The sequence below is a fragment of the Lissotriton helveticus genome, chromosome 3_2, assembly GCF_964261635.1.
Source record: "Lissotriton helveticus chromosome 3_2, aLisHel1.1, whole genome shotgun sequence".
In the NCBI taxonomy this organism is placed as follows: Eukaryota; Metazoa; Chordata; class Amphibia; order Caudata; family Salamandridae; genus Lissotriton; species Lissotriton helveticus.
The window spans coordinates 27,743,534-27,766,701 of NC_136062.1; the positions used below are offsets into that span (position 1 = coordinate 27,743,534).

Genomic DNA, 23,168 nt, shown 5'->3' on the forward strand with positions numbered 1-23,168 from the left:
TAAAACCACCAGGGAGACCTATTGTGAGTTCAATAGGGTCTCTATTAGAATCAACTTCGAGATTCATCGACATCTTTTTGATGCACTATGTGACTACCCAGCCCTCCTTTCTAAGGGACACAATGGATTTTTTGCAGAGAATATCCACCTGTGAATGGAAATCAACTTACCAAATGACAACAATTGATGTGACATCATTGTACACCTCAATTCGCCACGAGGATGGCATTGAGGCTGTAAAAGAAATCCTCAAGACACGGTCTGTCAATTTCCTGGAACATTCAATAATGTTATTGGACATGCTCCAATATTGCTTAACACACAACGCCTTCCTCTTCCTGGGAGACACATATCTCCAAAAGCAGGGGACCGCGATGGGGACATCTTTTGCGCCCACATATGCGAATATCTTGATGGGGGCATGGGAAACTGAGGTGGTCAGGAAAGACCAAAAAGATCCGGATGGACCCAGAATCAAACTATGGTGTCGTTTTATTGACGACCTGTTCGTCATCTGGGATGGAGATGAGGAATCGATAACAAAATTCACCGAAACCCTGAACAACAATCGATTCACTCTAAAATTTACATCAACTATAAGCTCCCAATCATTGATATTCCTAGATGTGGAAGTATTCATTAAGGATAACAAACTATGCTCCAAAATCCACAGAAAGCCAACTGCATGCAACAGCATCCTGCATGCTAACAGTGGACATCCAACTAGGTTAAAATGGAGCATCCCATACGGACAAATGCTGAGGGCAAAAAGGAATTGCTCTGAAGTAGATGATTTAGAGGAAGAGGTGAACAACATGAGTCTCAGATTCCTCGAGAGGGGATACCCTAAGGAAGTCATCATCTCTGCTAGAAATCGGATGCATTTAAAGAAGAGAGAAGAATTACTAACACCAAAAGATAAGAGATTGCGCAGAAACCAGGAACATGACAATGATTCGAGTAGCACAACAACTAGAATCATTGTGGAATATGACAATCAGAGCACACAATTGAAGAAAGCCTATAAAAAACACTGGGCAGTCTTGCGCATGGACAAAACTTTGAATGAAAGCCTGCCAGCCAACCCGAGCATAACATATAGAAAGACCTCATCCCTAAGAGACATATTAACACAGAGTCATTTGGGATTATGCAAGGAGAAGAAACAGGTATGGCTGACAACACCTGGCTTTTGGAAATGTCATAAATGTAAGGCCTGTGAACATGGGGAGAACATCAAGCACTATGGACTTCAGAATGGAAGAAAAGAAACCATCTATGACCACATTACATGTGAATCCAAATGTGTTGTCTATCGACTCAAATGTCCTTGTGAAAAGTATTACATTGGGAGCACTATAAATAAATTGAAACTGAGGATACTACAACACCTAAGGGCGATCAAAAACAAAGACCCTAGCTACCCAATGGCCTCCCACTTCACTAAACACCATCAAAGTGACACCACTCTTTTGAAATATTCGGGAATCAGACTATGTAAAACACCAGAACGAGGTGGAGATCAACTACAACTTCTAAGGCGTCTAGAATCCCGAATGATATTGAGTATGGGAACGGAGGCACCGTTCGGCCATAATTTGGACGCTGAACTTCATGTACATTTGTAACTTCCTGATGAACCGATGTTATTGAAGTCATATGAGTAGATTGAACTCCTAGGAAGGATATCCTTTACTTAATGAATGCTGGAAAATGTACATGCTATAACCTATATAGATATTGAACTGGTTAAAATTGATGGTCCACCACACAGAACGTTCCCACTGAGGAGAGAGACATTGTGGCTGCTTTGTTTAAAAAAAATTGAGATTGTAGGGTACTATTGGAATGAGATGTAATGATTTTGGTACTTTACCATAGGAATCTGCCAAAAAGTTCACAAGAATAATTTTGAAGTTGATTGGGTTAAAAGAGGACTTTAGAATCCTAATTTTATTTAATATAGAAATTCACCCAAACTTCTCTTAGATTCCCACATTATCATCCTGTTATGCCATCACCGTACAACCTCAGCCCTACCCATTAGGTTAAATAGCCCTCACTCTCCCTATTGATATTGCGTAGTGTTTGGATAAATACTACATGTCACTAGAAGGACCATATTGTAAATAACTGTCAATACTTCATCTAAATTACCGGTTCAACTCTTTCTTCACTTTCAGTGGTACTTTACGTTAATTTTGTTACACAAATATGTACAAAAGAGAGAAATGGTAAATACTTTATTTTTTAGGGGTACTTTACGTTAATCTTTTAATTGTGTAACACATGTACAAAAGAGAGATATTGTAAATACTTTATTTTCTAAAAAGTGACTAGAACAGTACATGTAGTAGAGTACTTTACATTGATTGTACATAGGTTTGTGTATATACTTTTAACATGTAATAGCCATGTATATACTGCTGGGCGGGTTGGTCAAGATGACCATGGAAATGGTAGAGGGTACTTACACTTACAACACACTACTTAAATAAGGTCTAGACCTAGGGACTCTATGGTCCAGTTGAAGGCAGGAGCCGAAACGCGTAGACCGTCCTTTTTTGTTGCACGTTATGTTTGCACTGGTGTGTAAATAATAAAACGCTAAAAAACTACTGCTGCTGTGCCGTGTCCTTTGATCCGTAAGAAGTGGAGAGAAGAAGCTGTGGCAATATATATATATATATATATACATACACATATACACATATACATATATACACATATACATATCTCACAAGCAAGCGTCCCTTAGTTAGGAGGAGCGGCCATTCAGCTGGTGCAGGCGACGAGTCAAGGACAAGACTCGTGAATAATTCTCAAGCAATTGAAAAAAGACACCGCACTCTTCTCGGATGATTAAAGCAGTTTAATCCAGCTCAGAAAAAACTTCCTTCACCTACGCGTTTCGAACAGTAAATGTTCTTGATCACGGTAGTTACAAGTCCATTTTCACTTTCTGTTATTTATACCCTCCTTCCCACTGTGTCAATTAGGAGGCATTGTGGGAGTGGTAGTTCGTACTAGGCTTGCATTAAGCCATTATCGAATTCCCTACACACATTATAAGCCACATGTTTCTATGTATTTGGCAGTTATATAAGAAAGCTTGTTTTGGCTTGTCTTGGTTGTCGGCTGAGTGCCCTTTTAGCTGGAGGAACCAAAGTTTATTCCTTGTTCAAAGTATACCATGATAGCTTAGTGCTATATCTTGATACTTTTCGTGTGGCTTATATGTTTGTACGGGAAGTCGATATAGACATACTTGATTCATACTTACGACAGTTTTCACGATAAACTAATATCTTGTAATCTATTTTTCAGACACTTTAATCTATTTTCATTCAGTCCAAAAACGTGAAATGAGAAGCGTGCAATTTTACACTGTCAGGGCAAAAAGTCTATATTTTAAACATTCCATATTCTGTTCTTTCCCATTTTATTCTATTTTTCTGTTTGGCTCATTTTTTAGTGCCTCATATGTATGGGCCTTTTCTTCTGGTTCTGTCTTGTTTTCTTTTATCAAACTTGGAATTGGAAACATAACTGGAAGGCAAAAATCAAGTTCAAAATTACAAAGTCATTCACTGGGTATATGATTGTCTATTTACAAGTGTACATACAGTTCTTTCTCCCCGTTCAGACCGGTCTGGACTTTGGTCTTGAATCTTATCATCAACTTGGATTCCAATCGTCTTAGTTTTTGTAAGCGATTTCCTCCCCTTTCATTCTCTGGCACCATTGCTATTCCTGAATATTCAACATCTTGCCAGGTTTTGTATTTATGTATCATCAGGTGTTTGGCCATGGCATAGGTTTGATCTTTGTTTTGTATCGCGCTAATGTGCTCCAACATCCGTTTTTTAAGAGCACAAATGGTGGATCCGATGTACCGTTTGCCACAGTCACATTCCAACAAATTGACAACATAATGTGATTCACATGTTATTTTGTGTTTTATTTCGAATGGTTGTCCTTTGGGGTCATTCAGAGATTTTAGGTTCCTCCCGATCTTGCACGCTTTACATGATAGGCATTTTGTGAAGCCTTTTTGTCTTTTTTGCAACCATGATTCCTCTTTTTTATCAACGAAATGACTGTTGACCAAAGTATTACCAAGAGATGGTGCTTTCCTAAATGAGATTAGAGGTGCATCACCAATCATGTGTCCAATGTCCAAATCCTTCTTTAGTACACTCCAGTGTTTTGTGACTATTTTTCTGATTTGTACACTTTCTTTGGAGTATGTCAAGATGAGACGTGGTTTTTCCTCTGTCTATTGTGTTTTCTCTTTCTTTTTTTCAATTAGAGTCTCAGTTCTTGTCTTTTTTCTTGCTCTTTGTTCTCCAAATTTAATAGTCTTGGTGTTGTATCCCCTCTGTGAGAACCGTTGTGTGGTTTCTTTAAATTTCTTTTCCATTTCCATCGGTTCTGAACAGTTACGTTTCATACGTAAGAATTCCCCATAAGGTACATTTTTCTTTAGAGACTCTGGGTGGAAACTAGTTCCATGGAGGATACTGTTGGTGGAGGTCTGTTTGCGAAAAAGGGTGGTATGTATTTTGTCCTCTTTTATATATACCTTGGTGTCCAGGAAATCAATTTATTTTTCCTGGATATTGAATATAAATTGTAGTCCCACATTGTTAGTGTTCAAAATCGCTATATATTGAAGCAATTCCTCTTTAGTTCCCTTCCATAGTAGAAACAGGTCGTCGATAAATCTCAACCACAAGACCACTTTTGTGGTGTATGGATCGTTTTCTTTTCTCCAAGCTATGTGTTTCTCTCACCATCCCATGGTGAGATTAGCATAGCTTGGAGAGAAAGAAACTCCCATGGCAGTTCCACGATTCTGAGAGTAAACTCCGTTGTTAAAGAGGAACACATTATTGGTTAGACAAGTTTTTATCATTTCCAAAAGCATGGTTGTATGATTGAGTTCCCCAATTGGTCGTTGTTTGAGAAAGTATGCGACAGCTTGTAGGCCCAGTTGGTGTTCAATTGATGTGTAAAGTGATACCACATCAATTGTGGCTGGCAGGTATGTGGGTTGCCATTCCGTTTCCATAAGGATTCGAAGAAAATCTCCAGTGTCTTTGATAAAGGAGTTGAGTGTCGGTACAATCGGAGCTAAGAAATAGTCCACATATGAAGCAATATTTTCGTACAAAGAACCACAGCTAGATATTATTGGCCGGGCTGGTGGTTTATTCAATGTTTTGTGAACTTTCGGCAGAAAGTAAATTGTTGGCATAATTGGATTCTGGACTGTTAGAAAGTTTTTTTCCTCTTGGTTGAGTAGTCCTTTTTCCTGCCATTGTTTTATTTGTTGATGTATTGATGTTGTCATTTCTACCATTGGATTTTCTTTCAGTTTTGTATAGTTGTTCACGTCATTTAGTTGTCGATTTGCTTCTTCAATGTAGTCTTTTTTGTTAAGGATCACAATATTTCCACCTTTGTCGGCGGGTTTTATTTCGATTTTGATGTTTTCCTTTAAAGATTTCAAAGCTTGGCGTTCTTCCCAAGATAGATTTTCTTTTTTGTGATTGTTGTTGTTACTCATGGTTTCAAGTTCTACGTTTATGAGGTCATGAAATGCATCAATTCTGTTGCCTGGATATAATGCTGGGCAAAATTTAGATTGGTTCTTGAAGTTAGTTTTTGGATGTGTGTTGTGTGGAATTTCCATTTCTCTTAGTATTTGTGTGTCCGTTACTGTCAACTCATTCTCATTGTGTGCCAGTTCATAGGCTACCTTTAGTGCTGGTATTTCTGAGACAGTATATCCTTTCTGCGAGGAGATGTTGTCATTATTTGGATCTTTTTCCACTCTTTTCGGTATTTTTGCAAAGAATTTTTTCAACTTTAATTTGCGGACATACTTGTATATATCTATTTTGGTTTCCACACTGTCATGGTGTTTTTCCGGGCTAAAGGTCAAGCCTTTGTTGAGTAGTTTCTGTTCTGTTGGTGATAGTTGGTAATTGGACAGATTGATTATCAAATTAGGATCATTTGAATTTTCACTATTCATTTCCTTGGCAGAGTACGATGGCGCAATGGATATCTTGGAGTGTTTTGCCCTTCTGGTTTTGCGCTTGGATTTGGGTTTGTGTATTGGCCTCGTCCTCGGCCCCCAGGTCTTCCTCTGCCTCGACCTCTCCCTTTTGTTTTTGGATTTTGCTGATCCAGATACAGCAGTTCCATTTCCTCTAAAAAAGAAAAACTTCTTAGTGTAGTTGTTTTTTCCGCTCTCATCCTTTGTTCTCCTTCGCTGGCGTCTGATTCAGTTTCACTTGCTCCGGGTGTCGTTCCCTTTGATTTTTGTTGTTTGGTTCCCCTTTGTTGTTTTAGGGCATCAAATCTTTTAGCAAACGTGAAAATGGCGCCATTTGCATAATCGAACTCATCCCTTCTGAATTTGCGTTGTTTTCTTTCTTCTATTTCATTTTCATGTCTGTCCAAGTTGTTTTCCATTATTGTTCTTAGTTTTTTAGCTTCCTCATCTCCTACTTGTGAGGCCTTGATTTGTCGTTCCATATCCTCTATCTTGATATGTAGTTCATCTACACCTATTTTAGCATGTTTAATTATGATTAATATAATTTTCCTTGAACAGTCCATATTATTGTGCCCCCATTCTTCCAGCATCTCTGCACTGGTGTCTGGATGATTTGGTAGTGTAAAAATACGGAGACCTCTTGGTACTAGTCCTAGTTCCAGATATTTCTCAAGCGTGATTATTTCCCATGCTCGTGAGATCTCTTTGCGCAACAATTTTTCTAATTGTTGGAATAATTGTTTCAAGGTTGTGTGTGTACTTGCAGAGGTAGTTGCTTTGGGATCTGAGGTAGTAGAGACAGGTTGAGCTTGGGAGAACAAACTTTCCGCCTTTTCAATGCGCCTTGCTGCTCTCCTTTCCATTTCGTTTTTCGTTTGTTACGATTGGTGTCAAAACAAAAACGCTAGATTTGTGTATTTATTATTTTATTTTGCTGTGTTCTTTATATAACGTTGCTGCCGTATTTATGCGACTTGCTACTAGAGCGTAGGAAGATTTGAATGATTTAGGCACTTGGCCTCAGAGCTGGACGCTTTACATATATACACATATATACATATATATATATATATATATATATATATATATATATATATATATATATATATATATATATACACACACACATATATATATTTATACACATATATATACATATATAGATATATAGATGTACTTTTTGTGAGGCGTCACGTAGCACCGCTTCCTTATGGAGCCGAAAAGGGGCACCCCTTCAATGCCACTTCATATGTAATTGCGCGGGCACCGCTTCAGCCTCCTACTTCAGATTATGCCCTTGCGTTCTACAGTTGAGCAATCATAAGCCATCCCCTATGATGATGGCTTATGATTGCTATGGATAGGAAGCCCAGCACATCTCTGTGAGGAGAAAGTACTAGAAATCCTTTTTTTTCCCCTTTCTTAACAGGGGGGGGGTGCAATATCAGAGCTTTTGATAGCGCTGTGCACATGCAGCCCATCTCTCCACGGAGCCCCCTCACCTCGGACTGCAAGCATGATGCCCAATTTGCCGTATTTCGCCAGGCCGTGGTGTTCTAGCACTGCCAACACTCTATTATCTATTTATTAATTTATTTATTTATTTTCTTTACTCTGGGCCCCTATGTGAAGATACATTAAGGGCCTGCCGGCTTCTGTGTCTACGTTCGCTTACCCCGTGTACACTAGGATAAACTCGTACACCAGCCTACTGAGCAGAGCCTCGGCAAGAAACGGTTAAACTGTGCTCCTTCATCATATGTCTATATATTTTCTCTGCCACTGTTTGAATGCCGGTAAGGAACAGGCCCGGTGCCTTAAGGCAGCGGGGGCGTGAGTGCGGCCATAGGGCGGGGGGGGCGGAGGGGGGGGGGGGTTGGTTCCCCGAAGTGAACCTCACCTCAGCTCTCTCTACAGGCTTACCCTCGACATACTAAATGCTATTACACAATCTCTCACTCTCAGCATCCCAGGCTACGTGCGATACCCCCAATTCAGCAATGACTTTCCATAGGAGAATAACAAACATTGTGTATTTGTGGGAGGCATACCCCTGTATGCGACCCCTTGGAGCATACTATCAGTTGGCTCATCTGACCCCCTTTACTAGCCACCCAGCATTGCTTTACGCTCAATCTGGTTTCTGCGTATATATGTTGACTCCAAGGTTTGACGTAGGCAAAAGTGAGTCCTAGCTCAAGCCAGCACTTTGACCCGGTGGTACGGATTTCATAGCGGCATAACCTGAGCTCCAGTCGCGCAGCTCCACAATACCTTCATATCTGGTAGGCACTGGGGGAACAAGGGACTTGCCCTATATCACCGGGTGTTGGACGTCAATGCCCTCGACCCAACCCCAGTCCCTTAGCCTAGACCGATACAGCCTATAGGCCAGGCCCTCCCCCTTTCAGAGATTTTACCGCCATCAGTCAAACCGTGCGGTTTAACCGCGTTTAGAAGTCAGGGGTGGCGCTGACTGTGAATCCACCTCCCTGCGAAAACTGGTTCTGGACGACTTTCCCCCACCTCGAGCTCTCGCTAGCCCGGGCACTGTGCACCGCAACAGTTGCGTAGCGGACAAACACATTAATTCAGTGCATATGGAAGGGAGGGTGGGGGGGTTGCTGTTCTGCCTGACTTCACCGGCTGCTTGAGCATTCCTGCTGAGAGCCTGGTGCCCCAATTTCGCCGCCATTCGCCATCTGAACTTGATGCCTTGCTTTTTGTTAGCCCGGGCTTGTAAACCACGTAGTTTCTCGTGAGTAAAGTGCTCCCTTGTGTGCAGCATCTGGCGCTTTCTAGCGATATCTCCTAACGGTGGTATGAATTGTTTGCTTGCAGGGGCGCCAGCGTTGCGTGTGCTCATTCTTATTTTTTCTCTTTTTTAAAACACTATTTTCTTTCAAAAGACAGTTGTTCTTACAATTCAGATACAATTCCTTTACAAAATTTACAATATTTCAAAATTATTTGCACATAAAACCTCTTACTGTTAACATCCATACCTGGGTAGAGAAAACATGCAACCAAACTCATACATACATACTACATGCACACAACACTCAATCTGCACGAGTTGGCACGTTACATTGTTTGTCTATAGATCACAATAGATTCACTAAATTCCGAGGGATTCAATAATAGACTTGGTCAACGCATTTCGGTGGAATAGCGATATTGACAACCACCTTCTTCAGGACCCGTCAGAAAATTGCATAGGGATCTCTAACCCAGGAGTATTCTTGTCTGTGTCTGACGCTTTTATCTTTACCCAGCTTAAAATTCTGTTTATAGTTTTTCTTTTTTTCAACCTTATGTTCCAATAGCTTTTTTCAGATCTTATTCATTTGGTCATCAGAGCCCGTGACACAGCATCCGTCCACACCTTCCTTGGAAGGTGTGGACGGATGCTGTGTCACGGGCTCTGATGAATAAGAAGAATTAGTAAGCAGCCTGGAGTAGCTTTGGATTTAAAACCAAATAAAAGGAAAAGATAGATGGTAGAACAATCCCAAGGTAATTATCAGATGGCTGGGTGAACACCAGTGTAAAAGAGTGAACAACGAATGAAATAAAAAACTACACTGAATTTATATTCAATTCATGCTGAAAAAAGCATTCCTGGTGAGTTTTGTCGCAACGGACGTGCTCCTTCTGCTTCGGGGCGCTTACCGCCAGCTTTATCGGATCCTTCCGGGGCTCTGGCGTCCGTTATGGCGCCTGCCCTCGAGCCCCTTTCGGGGGCAGCCTCTGCAAAAAACAATCTGACTATGGAGAAGATCCCCATGCACATTTGTCTACAATAGGTGGAGTCACCACACCTTGTGGCTCGAAAAGACTTCTTCAAACAAAAACAAGTTACACACTTCCAAGCCCAACACTAGATGGAAGGAGTATGCACAGCATGTGTACCTGCAGCTACACATGCCACAAACATATATATGTACATAACACATGCACACACACACAACACTGGAATAGTTTAGGTGAACAATTATAATTGTTGTAATCGTTCTTTACCATTGGAATGTCTTCAGCAGGGCCTTGGAAGTTATTCTCACTGTCATCCATTGACATTTGATGTGCGTCTTGAGACTGAGGAATGTGGGACATTTCTGCTTTGGTTTTATACTCCAACATTAGAATAGTGGGAGGAACCAAAATGCTTAAAATCACCTGCAATAAAAGCACAAGGTTTAAAACATTGTTTTTGTGCAGTTCACCGATGCAGCACTGTTTTGTATACAGAAACACATATGGGAGCTCTCAAATATGAAAATAAACTTTAAACATGGTTCATGAAACAGAGAGAAAACAGCCATGCAGACCGATTTAGATCAGAGATACACACCAATACACAGCAAAATGTATGACGTGCTCGACATTAATGCATGCAAACTGTATTATATAATTACCCTTAATACCAAGTCTTTGCTAAGTGAAATTAACAACCACAAATATTTGCCACTGGAGTCAAGCTATCCTGGCTGAAGACGGCTGATAGCCAGAAACCGGTCCTAGGATGCTTGATTCCGGTCCAGGAAAGACATGGCTTGGCAGTTAGGGCTGGACTGTTCCCATGAGGCACAGGGTCAAGACTGATTTGCATATGGCCATGTCTGAACTGGGGTAGCTTGGTGAGCAAAATAACGATGGATTAAACCCAGATCTGTGACTGGGGGTGAATGTTTTGCATTGTGCAACATTCCGTCCATCATCTTGTGTGTTTTGCTGTTCACCCTATGTGGGAAGGGTATGTCCAGACGTGGGTCCCGTGCTCACTAGACCACTGGAGTCAAGCTATCCTGGCTGAAGACGGCTGATAGCCAGAAACCGGTCCTAGGATGCTTGATTCCAGTCCAAGAAAGACATGGCTTGGCAGTTCGGGCTTGACTGTTCCCATGAGGCACAGGGTCAAGACTGATTTGCATATGGGCATGTCTGAACTGGGGTGGCTTGGTGAGAAAAATAACGATGGATTAAACCCAGATCTGTGACTGGGGGTGAATGTTTTGCCATTGTGCAACATTCCGTCCATCATCTTGTGTGTTTTGCTTATCAGGAGAGGTGCAGCATGATATTACACACCTCTCTGGTACACAGGCTGCCCTGTGCCAAGAGCAGGCTTGGTCCGTGAGAACTAAGCTCGTTGTAAGCTAGTGTCCTCTGCAGAGGAACAATGAGCTCCCCTTGGATTCAAAGATGCACTTCTTTGCCAGCAAGAGCTGAATATGTTGCATTTGTGCTGTTTGACAGGACTATTGTGAGAAAGTGCCCCATGATTACTGATGCATTATGTGAAAGAAACTCATAGGAATTTCTAGTTCTGCCCATAAATATCCCCATTGGAAACCACAAGGCGTAAGGGTGAGCACATTATATGAATACAAGACCTAAAAATATACTATCACAATACAGAAACACAACATATTGTTACAGTTATGATCATAATGTAGCCAAAGGAAACAGCATTAGCAATGAGCACTTAGGGGGTCTTTAAGCCATAGGTGTATTGTGGGCACCACTGTTAAGAATGTGAATGAACACACCCTGTTGTGTGAGTTGCTATGAGCTAAAACACCTCATCTTCAGGTCATCATGTAGGATCCCTCAGCCACTCTGTGGGTCGCAGGTATTGCTCCATCATCAAACCTGTGATATTAATAAGCACTGTTGGCCATTCTTGAGTCAGTCTGACTCTACAGAGTTGTATTTACCTAGTGCTAGATTTAAAGCTTGGAGATATCGTCGATAAAATACATATAGATCTCAAGCACCCATTTGACAATAATCTTACTCTCATGAACACTATCTTGACTTACTTGGAAGTGTATGTGCTAAAAACAAATTATTTACCTTGGGTATCGCTTTTTCAGGAGGATACTTCAACTGCAGATTCTTCACCCTGTGCATATTCCCCAGTGTCAGACTGTATCTAGAAAACTCAAAAGCAGTATCCCTACAGGCCAGTAGGTAGAATAATGTGGCTCCACGCTGATGCCGTTCTACTCTGGAAGTAACAAATGGAGCCACATATAGGTGCCAATCATTTGTACTGATGTCAGTTTCTTTAGTAGGCCTGTCCGCTCCCTCAGACACAGAGTCCATCAGCATACTGGTATGGCCAGTTTGCAGATCTCTAAATTAGAGCCGTTTTAGAACGAAAAACAGCCCATTACACAGAACGGGGAGGTGGGACAGTGTTGAGGAATGGGCGATCAGATAAGAGTAACCACAAGAAAAAGTTTCACCTAGTAAATAGATACCAAAACAGTACCTCCCAAGGTGATGGAATAGTGGAATGGCTCAGATCAAAAAGTCCAGGAGGACTAATCAGGTGAAACGGCCATCCAGAAAGACCTGAATGTCAAGGCAATAGTGCTTCGTGAATGTGTGCACTGAGGCTGGCGTAGCAGCATGACACATGACAGGCACTCTGCATGCCAAAGCAAAAGTGGTAGCCTTGGCTTGAGCAGAATGTTCCCACACCCCTTTGGGGGCTGCTTCTTAGCTTCTGTGCAAAAGATTTTAATGCGGAGGACTATGCATCTAAAGATGGTTTAGTTCTGCACTGCCTTGCCTTTTTTAGCTCTAGAGAAGCCAAAAAAGAGCTGACTGCCCATCAGATAGTCTCTGGTATGAGCAATGTAGCAAATGAGTGCTCTCTTAGAATACAAGCAATTGAATATTTCCCTCATCGTTCCGGGAGAGAGGCGGAGCAAAGAAGGTTAGAGGGGTAATAGCTTGACTGACATGAAAGGCGGAACTACTTTTGTTAGGAATGCTGCTCAAGTCAAGTTTGTCTGGGAAAAGGGTTGTATAAGGCAGCTGGACTGAAAGTGCCTGGTACTCACTTACATGACCAGCAAAAATTATTGTGACCAAAGGAAAGTTTTAGGATCAAAACTCATAGTAGGAAACTGTACATGGCCACAAAGCATAGAAGCAATGCACAAAGTAAGAACCAGATTCAAGTCCCACTGTGACATCACAAAGAGCTTTGGCACGAATATAAAACCTTTCAGAAACTCATCACAGCCGATGAGTTGAACTAAGAAGGCTGATCTAGTAACAGTAAAAATAAAATAAAAAATAAACAGAAAAAGCCAATAGCCTTTAACAGTGCCCAGAGCAAATCCTTGCTGTGTCAAAGATAAAACAAGCAACACAATATCTGACAGTTTGGCATGTAATGGGTATCATGTGGTGGTTGCCATGCTTAGCTACACACAAACATATCCCAGTGCCTGGCGTACAATGACTAGGTGGAAGGGAGACTACCTGGCAAGTTAAAATCAGCAAAATTGGGAGGGAGGGGAGGAGCCAAGATGGCGATCGGGACGGCTGCTTAAACGCTTGGCTCCGTGCACCCTCCCGCCCCGCACGTATATCCTGACGATTACCCTGAGCAGCATTTGCTAATTTGAGTAGGTGAAGGGAAGCATTCACTTACCGTCTACTTCTGAGGCTCCTCCGTGCAGTGGACCCGAAGAAATGTCCCCGATTGTTTGGCGGCCTTCGAGGTGTTGAGGCCGGGATCTCGAGTGAGGAGAGTGTCCGGCCGGAAGTTATATGCCAACGGCCTCTGGTTACGCTGAGAAGCCGATCGGAGAGAACCTGGGATCCGAGAGCCGAAAGAGATGAGATCCACCCACTCCCCATAGTGGGTTGCCTTGCGGAAGGTGATCTATAGCCGGGCCGGAGTGAAATTCGTGATGCCCGGCTCCCCTTCGTAGAGACGCCCGATCACGATCACGACCCGCCCCGGGAACCTGTGGGGGGCTTCGAGGAGCGACGGGGGCTGGTGTAGCCTTTTGGTGCCTCTCCTTTCTGTCGCCTGCCCCGACTATTGAGATCCCGCTGTGGATCCTGCAGTGTCCGGTGGCTGGGCCCGATCCCATGGTGAGATGGAGGGACGAGAAATCGGAACGGTTGTTATGGCGGATGGTGCCCTCTTGCGTGCCCCTCACCCGGGTAGGGAAGCCGATGCACGAGAGAATCCCGGGGTTTGGCACCATGAGAAACCACCCACTCCCAGTGATGTCCTGGCTGCTTTAACATGCCTGCAGACTACCCTGATCCGGGAGGCTCGAGAATTGGGGAACAAGATGGCCGCCATTGTTGCTCCGCCGTTGTGTGACGGCGCGGATCGCTTTCAAGGAGGCGCCGCTGTGTCTGCCTTTGCTACATTGACGTGTTCCCCGGATGAATCTGCACTCTTGGAGACGAGGATGGCTTTGGTTCACGAACTGGCTGTGGATGACCCTGTTATATATGTGATTGTCTCCTTGGGGCCTATCCCTGAACTGCGAGTTGGGGAACAGCATCGGTCCATGGTTTGGAGGGCGCCGGCGGGGTTTCAGCGCTTCCCGCTCCGTGTGATTCCCTTTTCATGGCTGGCGGGACTGTCTTTGGACTCGAGACTGTTGGTGCTGTTAACTCTGTTTCAATCCGTCTTCTGCCGTGCGTCCTTGGCGGGACTCCGGTGGCTTGTGTTCAACGGCACGATGGCACAGCTGGGTCCTCCCGGTGTATTCGGTCCTTTTGTGCTACTTTGTGTCCTGTCTGAGACCTGGTTTAACGTTGGTACTATCGACAGAAGAGGCCAGGGGTGACTTTGTTTGGGACATGGAGGGACTTATAGCTGGTTTATGGTGATTTTGGGGCGCTTCGCTGCACTGTAATTGGTTGCGTTACACATGACTGCTGTTATCTGTATTTTTCTACCGTGGCTGTTTAGATGTTTTTTGCACGCCGAGGTGGGAGGGACCGGTACACTAGACCGAGGGCCCTTCTCCTATATTTCTTCTTTTTCTTTTTGTCTTTTCTTCTCTGTATTTCGGGTCTCTTATTTAGGCCGACAGGCACGCTGCAGGGGGGGTAGGCCGTAGCCTTCTGCAGGGGTGCAGGGTTAGGGGATGGGTTTGTTGTTTTGTTCCTCTTCTGTTTCTATGGCCCTTTGCCCTTTTCTTTTTCGATGTCGTCGTCTTCATGTCTCCCATAGTGTGTTTTGCCTTGAGGGGTGGGACTAGTTCGTCATGATTGCTTAGTGTTTATTGCGTCTCTCCTTACCCTGATGCCCCTCCCCCGTCATTCTCAATCTATGTGCGTCGCTGGCGTAACTTTTGTTTTTCGTTGGCTGGGCTGGGGGACTGTATGACTGTGCGACGTTGATTCTATTTTATTTTCTGTTATTGCAAAATGAACCGACTCCGATCCTTCTCATTGTGTGATATTTTAACTATATGTCATATCCTGGATGCTCGTCAGCCCTCGACCTCCGGACCGCTGTATTTTGTACGCTATATTGTTTCTTTTCGTATTTTCTCCTGATTTGCATAGCGGCCGGCTGGCTTGGTTGTAGGCCTATGGGTGTTTTTCTATGTTGAAACAATAAAGGTTCTTAAAATAAAATAAAAAAATTTAAAAAAAATTGGGAGGGAGATCAAATTAAATAAACTACTGCAGTTCAAGCTTCACGCATGGTGGTGCAGGTTGTACAGACCCAGGAGTAAGACCCTGCCCTGCTGGTGCGACAGAAGATACTCCCAAAGTGGCTTACTTAATTAGAGGACAGACTGACTGATGGACAGATGCTCATGCCCAGTAGTTCTGGGAACCAAACTCGCCCAAAGCCACTAAGATGACTTGGACTGGGTCGGTCCTTCTTGGTTTCAGAACTTGAGCCATAAGAGAAGCAGGGACAAAAAGGCATACAGAAATCACGAGCTCCCCTTTAGGCATATCCGAGAAACAGCCTTCATGAGAGCACCAGTGTGAAAAATAGTTGACAAAACTCGTTCTCAGTACTGGCGAAAAGATTGAGCCTGAGTTCTCCATACTGCTGAAAGACGTCTTGCACCACCTCCGGATGCAGTTGCTATTCGTGATCTGCTTAGCAGCAGCATTGGAGTTTCTTTGCCGTGACATTTAGCGATCACGTCAAGTGATACACGACCAGAGAAATGCCCTGATACACAGATTCATGGCACAGGACAAAAGACCCCACCGCCCTGCTTGTTGCAGTACAACATGGCAGTAGTACAAATTTGTTTACACTCAACAGACCTAAATAACAATTTTCCAGCTGACATGAGTCCAAGAGACCGGATAAAATCAATTACAGCCAGATTCGACAGCCAGCGCATTTAATTCCATAAAGGACTTTATCAAGGCTCAACAAAGGTGCGTGAAAAAAGGGATTCAACTTGGTATGGTAATTTTAAAGTAATTGAGACTTGTATAGTTGCCATGAAGGAACACAACTTCACAATATGTAGTGAGCACGTTGCTCTCTAATAACTTTACATCTGGTGGAAAGAGATTAAGAGTACAAGCTACTATTAAATGTTTGACTTTTCTTTTAACATTCGATTTTTCAACAGAAAATTTGAGCTGTATATTTAGAACACTAGCCAATGGCCTCATTCCAGCTATCACTATATCACGCAAACGTCGTGGGGGATTAGGCCCTGTACATTTGCAAGAATAATAGGATATAGTGGGACAGGATAAATAGCCCTAGTCGAACAGCACTACTATTTACATGTACAAACTGTCCAGGTACCGTAGAATCATGATTCCTTCTGTGGTGAGGTATTATTCTGACCAGAAAGAGTCTCCTTACCCGCCTCTTCAAAAAGACCTATGGTATGTATTATAGATACTCATCTGTATTGTTGGCACAAATGACTAGGCTGCAAATTGCCTCCGTTAGAATCTTGGCAGTTCGGGGGGAACAATGTTCAGGGCCAGACTTGGTTTGGCCCCCATATACATTCAAGGTCTGGTGACGCCCTATGTGCCTGCTCATCAGCTGAGATCATCCAGCCTCTCACTGTTCGCTACACCCAGGTGTCATCTTGCCCACATGAAGGGACGCTCGTTCGCCTACCTGGGCCCAAAACTCGGCAACTCACTCCTGGCTTCTCTTATAAACTGTCACTCCTTATTTACATTTCGCAAGTATCTATAGACATTGCTTTTCCAGCTGCGGCTTCCGTCAGCTGCCTCTATCTTGCGCCGGGACACCCTGCGGGGTAGCTGCATGCATTGCAAGTTCCTCATAATAATACTGCCAGTGACCTTTGTGCTAGGTGTGTGGAGTTTGTCCCATAACATTCGACTGGCAAGCCATTGTTGCCCATTGTCTTACATCTGGCTATTTGATGGACCACTGCTTTGACTTCTTTCTGAAAGGCAGGTTCCTTGAGTTCAAGTCCCTGTAGTCTGATGAGTCAGGGCAGTAACATCGGCCGCGTGGCCAATGCTGGTTTCATGTGTTTATACACAAGGTCATAATTTTATTAACTGTTCGGCGATGGTAAAATAGTAAGTGCAAAACGTGTGCAGTGTTACACTCGGAAAAGCGCAACCCTACATGCACAACTTCTTGTCCTAAAGTGCATCTCAGTGAATCTCTGCAACCCGTTTAGGTTTCCAAGCCACGCGTGTTCCTGGTGTCTGACGAACCCTTTATCCATCTCCCCTTAGACATGCCTTTCTTTGACATCCAAAGTAAGCAAGGAATCGACGCAGACAAGTGACTCCTCCTGCAGAGCTTGCAGGAGCCTTACAAACGGCCGGCCTTATGCCATGCCTTCAACAAGGGGAGGGTGGAGTGGGCCCACGGCATCAGACAGACCAGTGCCCTGAAGGAGCGTGCTTTGGAGCAAGAAGACTTCAGGGAATGTATAAGCCGGACAAAAACGGTAAGGTCCGAGTACCTCAGGTGCCGAAAGTACTTTATGAAGTTGTGTGTCTGAATATAAATATCAGCAGCAAAATAATTGATATGTTCTATTTAAGTAATGTAAATGGCGGTGCATTTCTCTGTAAGTTTGGAAGCTCACTCAAAGGAGATCTGCTCCAGATTTCTAAAAAACCTGCCAGCAAGCCTTCAGCTACGCCTAAAGACCATCATCAGTTGATGACGAGTAACTGATGTTCTGGTAATATGCGTGGACTATATGATTGGCACTTTTCAATATAGCTTACAGTTTTATTTGAATAAGCCTCTAAATTATAGGTTGTTATACACTGCTGTGAAAGTGTTAGTCTGCTGAAGTATCTTCCTAGCATAATTGCAGGTGTGGTCCCGGTGTTTGGCTATTGGTTAATTTATTTTGGGTATCGTAAGAGGAAGACCATGTCCAGGCATTGGAGCATTGCACTTAGAGTGGCAGGTATATACCAGGCGAGCAAAGGCTTGCTACAGCTGTTCTAGAGATCATGTTACAGAGCTGGCATTCAAGAAGGTGAACCAGCTTGTGTATATTAAGGAGATCCAAAATGTGTTACGTTGCTTATAAGTAATACATTAGGAAATGATAACACTTCTAGAGGGAGTACGCAGGAAGTTTGTTAGGACACACCAAGGTGATCTGCAGGTTGCCATTTTACACATTCTGCGGAACGGGTTATGGCTAGGCCAGAAGGAACACGACATGCCTTCACCATCTAGGCATGGTGCACATCCTGCTTCGTCCTTGGGGAGACCGCTCGACAGAGCCTGCTTGGCTGTTATCAGGTGGACCATGGACCAGTACAGCATGGAGGAGGGGACAGCATTGCATTCACGATGCAGAGGCAGTTTACGCAGCAGGTGATGTGAGGTTGTGGCTGGTGCAGCAGGGAGGCCCACTTGTCACGCCTGATGTTGGAGGAACACCACTGCCACAGCTCTGCAGTCTTTCCTGTCGTTTTGCCTTTGGACTTGTTCGTGGGCTTTCCCAACTGTGGGGTGCTGTGGGGGTTTGGGGCCTCTGCCTCAGATTATAAATACAGAAAACTGATGTAGAATCCAATCTAGGACCTTTTCATGCTGAGGTTCCAGGCCACATTTTAGGCTCGAAATTCAAACAGGAAGTAGTTTATCTGTTAGCCTTACCCACACATTGAGACTGGCTAGTACTTACTGAGTTTTCATTTTTCCCTTTTGACTGAAGAGCAAGTTCTTCAGCTCTTTCCTGAAAGGTGTTCGATTCAGAGCAGCATGTTTCAGAGTCCGTATTCTAATGTGTACTATTTTATCATTTGATTTATTAGTTTTCTCTGACCATCAATTTGTGAATCATAGCTGGTATATCTATATATAGACGCCTAAAAACACAGTTGTCAAAAAGGTCAGAATTGTATTGTTAAGCTAATGTACAGAACAAAGATCGCTAACCAGCATAATAACAAACAGGAATGAAATGAGCAATTTTAATATAATTTAGGTATTCATCACTAAATAGATTGTTTCCTCAAGAGGGCATACGTTTATCTACAAAATCCACTGTAATAATAAGCCAGGCTTGCACAAAGGCACACCTGCTGATGTGCTTGTGCTAGCTGAAAGCCTAATCATAACAGAGTTACAGCTAATCCATCCCTTCCTAACATGGGGCCACCAAGCACTGTTGTACCCAATTTGTGTGTCAGAAAGCCCTTGAAATATTTGTTGTGACATCGCATTAAATAATGTTGTTGAATGTAAGTGTCGGCCCTAAAACTATTAACATTCAGGTTGCCTTCCATCAGCCTGCCCTAACAAAACTTTCTGGTGCTCAGACTGTGCATGGCAATCTCTTTGTAGCATCTCTTGCACGAATAGCTGCTGGATCTTATAACTCCATCCAAAGTCGGGAAAGAAGAAGAACAGTAGCCCTTTAACGCTATCATTCACCATTATGTAATTCTTGGATAGTCTCACCATTGACGGCCTGTAGACCACATCTTTAGTTAAAAACAAAATCAAATCTGAATAGAAAATAATCTACAGTGCTTGCTTTTATTCTTAGTTCTACTGCAGTTTTCTAAGTGGAAAAAGCTACTCCGTTCTGGCCATGTCTTCATAAACTTAATACATCTTAAATAAGGAAAAGTTCATGATTAAAGAGATTTGTTTAATAATGTATATGCAAGTATATTGCTTATTCGAAACTCTGTCACTCTTTGGGAAAATTCTCCCACTACTGTGTAAAACGTACTCCTGGTAAGGCAAGCACGGTTTCTTTGGTAAGCACTGTTTCTCTATCACAGCCTTGTACCCTTGTGTAGCGTGGGACTAAGACAGAAGACTACTTCATATAATGGGCATGAAGGATCAGCAGATGTAACACAAGAAGCCACTCACTCAGTAAAGCTGCCAGATAAGTTTAGGAAAATACAAAACCTATTTATGGTTAAAATTAGCCCAAAATGTAAAAAAAAACAAGCATTGGCCTAGCCAATAGGTCTCGCTTTTGGGACCTTATAAGTATTTAGTTGTGCAGCAAAATATCCTTGGTGCAACAACATCAAGTGTTGCTTGGCTAAACACTTATAAGATCCCAAAGAAGAGACTTATTGGCTATGCCAATGCTTGTTCAGCTTTGTGGACCACATCTATTGTCCTCACACAAGAGAGTCAACAGTCATGGGTGTGACATACAGTCCCCCCCTCGCACTTCCGGAAGAGCTTCTGGTGACATGTCGTTTTCCAAGTCCACATTAAGGTCAGAGGTGGGGGATCAATCAATCAGTACTTGTTAAGTGTGGCTTGCTACAACGAGGGGTATCCAAGCTCTGGGATCTTGAGTCTCTTCCTGAAGTCAGTGAGGGAGGGGGCAGTACGGAGGTGGAGAGGGAGGTTGTATCAGGATTTGCCAACGAGGTAGGTGAAAGTGTCCTCCACATCGGCGAACATGTGTGAGGGGGAGGGAGGATCAGAGTTGTCTGGTTGGTGGAAAGTCATGCAGTGGATGATGGAGGAGGGTCATTTCAATTCTTTTCATTTCATTTCATTCATTTCAGGGTCCGACATTGAGGAGGGAGAGTGTGAGTAGTTTCAACTTGCATCTCTTCTGAATGTGGACCCAGTGGAGGTTTCTAAGATGGGGGGAGATGCTGGTGCGGTTTGGGAGGCAGTCCTGCCAAGTATCACGCATCAGGCGTGAGACTAACACATTTCAGTGTGGTAATACGCATTACCGCACTGAAATGCTTTGTCACGCATATGCATAGTGTCTCAGATGTTAATGCAAACTTTTAAGTGGGGCAGGAATCAGCCCGCCAGCAGCGGCGTGCCCATGCAGCACTCCCAGGCTTGGGGCTCCAATCTCAGCAAGCTAAGACAATTCAGCAGGCAGGCTCACACTCCCTGCCACAATGTTTCATAATTGCGATTTCCCCGTGTTGCGGCTCTGGCTATCAGCCTGCCGTCACGGGGCCCCGTCAGGTTGTGTGCTAGTACGTGCCGGCGCCGCGGGGGACCGTCATCACATCCTGCTTTCTGAGAAGAGAGTTCAGTTTGTTGAGGGTGGGAGATGGCTGGTTGCTGAATTTGCCTTGCCGCCTGCAAACCATTCATGGCTCTCTTAGCATCCTGCTGCAGTTCGCACCGGCCTGAGCTGGGCCGCAGTGTGCTCACAGCTGCTGCACCCTGTCAAATTCAAGTCTTGCCACAGCTGAGGGAAGGAGCCAGTCACCTGCGATGCAGCGGCCGCCAGGACAGTCTGTCACTGACTGGATGGTCCCGTTCGGAACTCATTGGACATCCGGGACAACTGACATCTCCATTAGGAAACGCGAGTGATAAAAAAAATCTACTTTAGCATTTATTCTTTCATTTGTGATTAGTGCTGCACCACGTGTCGGCCGTTTGTTTTCTGAATGCTAAATGTCAATACCAGCTTCATGTGTCATTATAGATGTACGCTACTTTCAAAGTCGGAGTACACAGTTAAAGCGAGGAAAGAATAATATAATGGACAATCCCCACCCCATCTACCTGATTATGAACTGCTGAAAATCAGATGGCTCCGCATTTTATTGGCTGACAATATGCACAGTGGTCCGGGGCCAGGTTTGAATGGGAGTGTATTTTACACATGGAATCAGTGAAGGGGCACAAGGCCACCATGTAGGTGCTATGAATGTGTCCCACAGAGATACAAATACCTAGAGTTTCTGATTCAAAGTGTAGTGATGTGGTTTCTGCATCATTGACCATGTATAATACCATTGTTGGTGGCGTGGGTTCTTCATTAGTGATCCGATAAAATAGCGACATGACCGCTGAAGTTTGTCTTTAAAACTAAGAAAAGACTGGCTGTGCAATTTGTTTTAGCACTACCACGTGTTCAGAGCGAAACACCACCAGGTTTTGCGCTGGTGCTTTCCAACATTCTTTTTCACCTTATTGCATTAGCAATCGATTAAGTCTGTCACAGAGTGATGGTATGATCTCCTAGTTGCACTTGTTATGCTAAACAATTTGCTTTTAAGGCTAGCGCACATGTCATGAATGATCAGATCAATGAGATCATCTTCTGAGCAGCAGTACCTGCCCTCCTCCGTTAAGAACTGCAGTCACGCAGTCTGTCTCGGTTATTGCCCTTCCTTCAGTTTATTGTGCTTTGCAGTACTTTTAAGATCTTCCTAGAGTTTCCCGTTGCTCAAATGGGTGTCATTACTGATATTTATATGTTTCCCCTTGTCTTCATTGCTTGATTTTGCTCCCAAGAAAGTGTCACTCATAGTCGTTGAAATGTCACTCATAATTACTCTGAAATTATGGAAATGTCACACATAGCATTCTGACACCTTGGCAGCTATGGGGAGGTCAAAGAAGTGTCTGACTGTGGTGTTGTGGATGGTCTGTAGTTGCTTGTGGAGCCATGTGGAGGATCCAGAGTAGAGTGCATTTCAGTAATCTAGCCAACTGGTGATCAAGGCTTGGGTTAGTTTCCCTGGTGTTGATGGGGATCAGCCTGAAAATCTTACGAAACATACGGTCTATGAAAGCATGAGGAGGTGACTGTGTTGACCTGGTGTTTCATGGAGAGGTCGCTGTCCAGGATGACGCCGAGGTTCCATGCATGGTTGGTGGGGTCGGTAGGGTCTGCGTGCAGAGGGCCACCATTGGGAGGAGCACTTGCCGAAGAAGAGAGCTTTGGTTTTGTCTGTGTTCAGTTTGAGGAAGTTGGATTTCATCCATTCGGCCACGTTGGTTGTGGTGTTTTGGAAGTTAGGTTTGGTCGTGGCAGTGTCTTCCTAGACAGAGAGGATGAGTTGGGTGTCATCCGCGTATGAGAGGATGTTGATTCCGTGGGCACGGGCGATGCTGGCCAGT

The 23,168-nt window shown here is 43.7% G+C and overlaps 1 protein-coding gene and 1 long non-coding RNA gene across 2 annotated transcripts in view; one reads left to right on the forward strand and one right to left on the reverse strand.

Annotated features, from left to right (window-relative positions):
- The window catches only part of LOC144826435 (transient receptor potential cation channel subfamily M member 7-like), a 2,236,140-nt gene that overhangs the window by 1,371,536 nt on the left and 841,436 nt on the right, over positions 1-23,168 (reverse strand). Inside the window, exon 18 of the mRNA XM_078684762.1 lies at positions 10,091-10,246. Coding sequence (XP_078540888.1) covers positions 10,091-10,246 — 156 coding nt within the window. The remainder of the gene's footprint in view (positions 1-10,090; positions 10,247-23,168) is intronic.
- LOC144826437 (uncharacterized) overlaps positions 1-23,168 on the forward strand; it is an 871,719-nt gene that overhangs the window by 521,348 nt on the left and 327,203 nt on the right. The window lies entirely within an intron of this gene.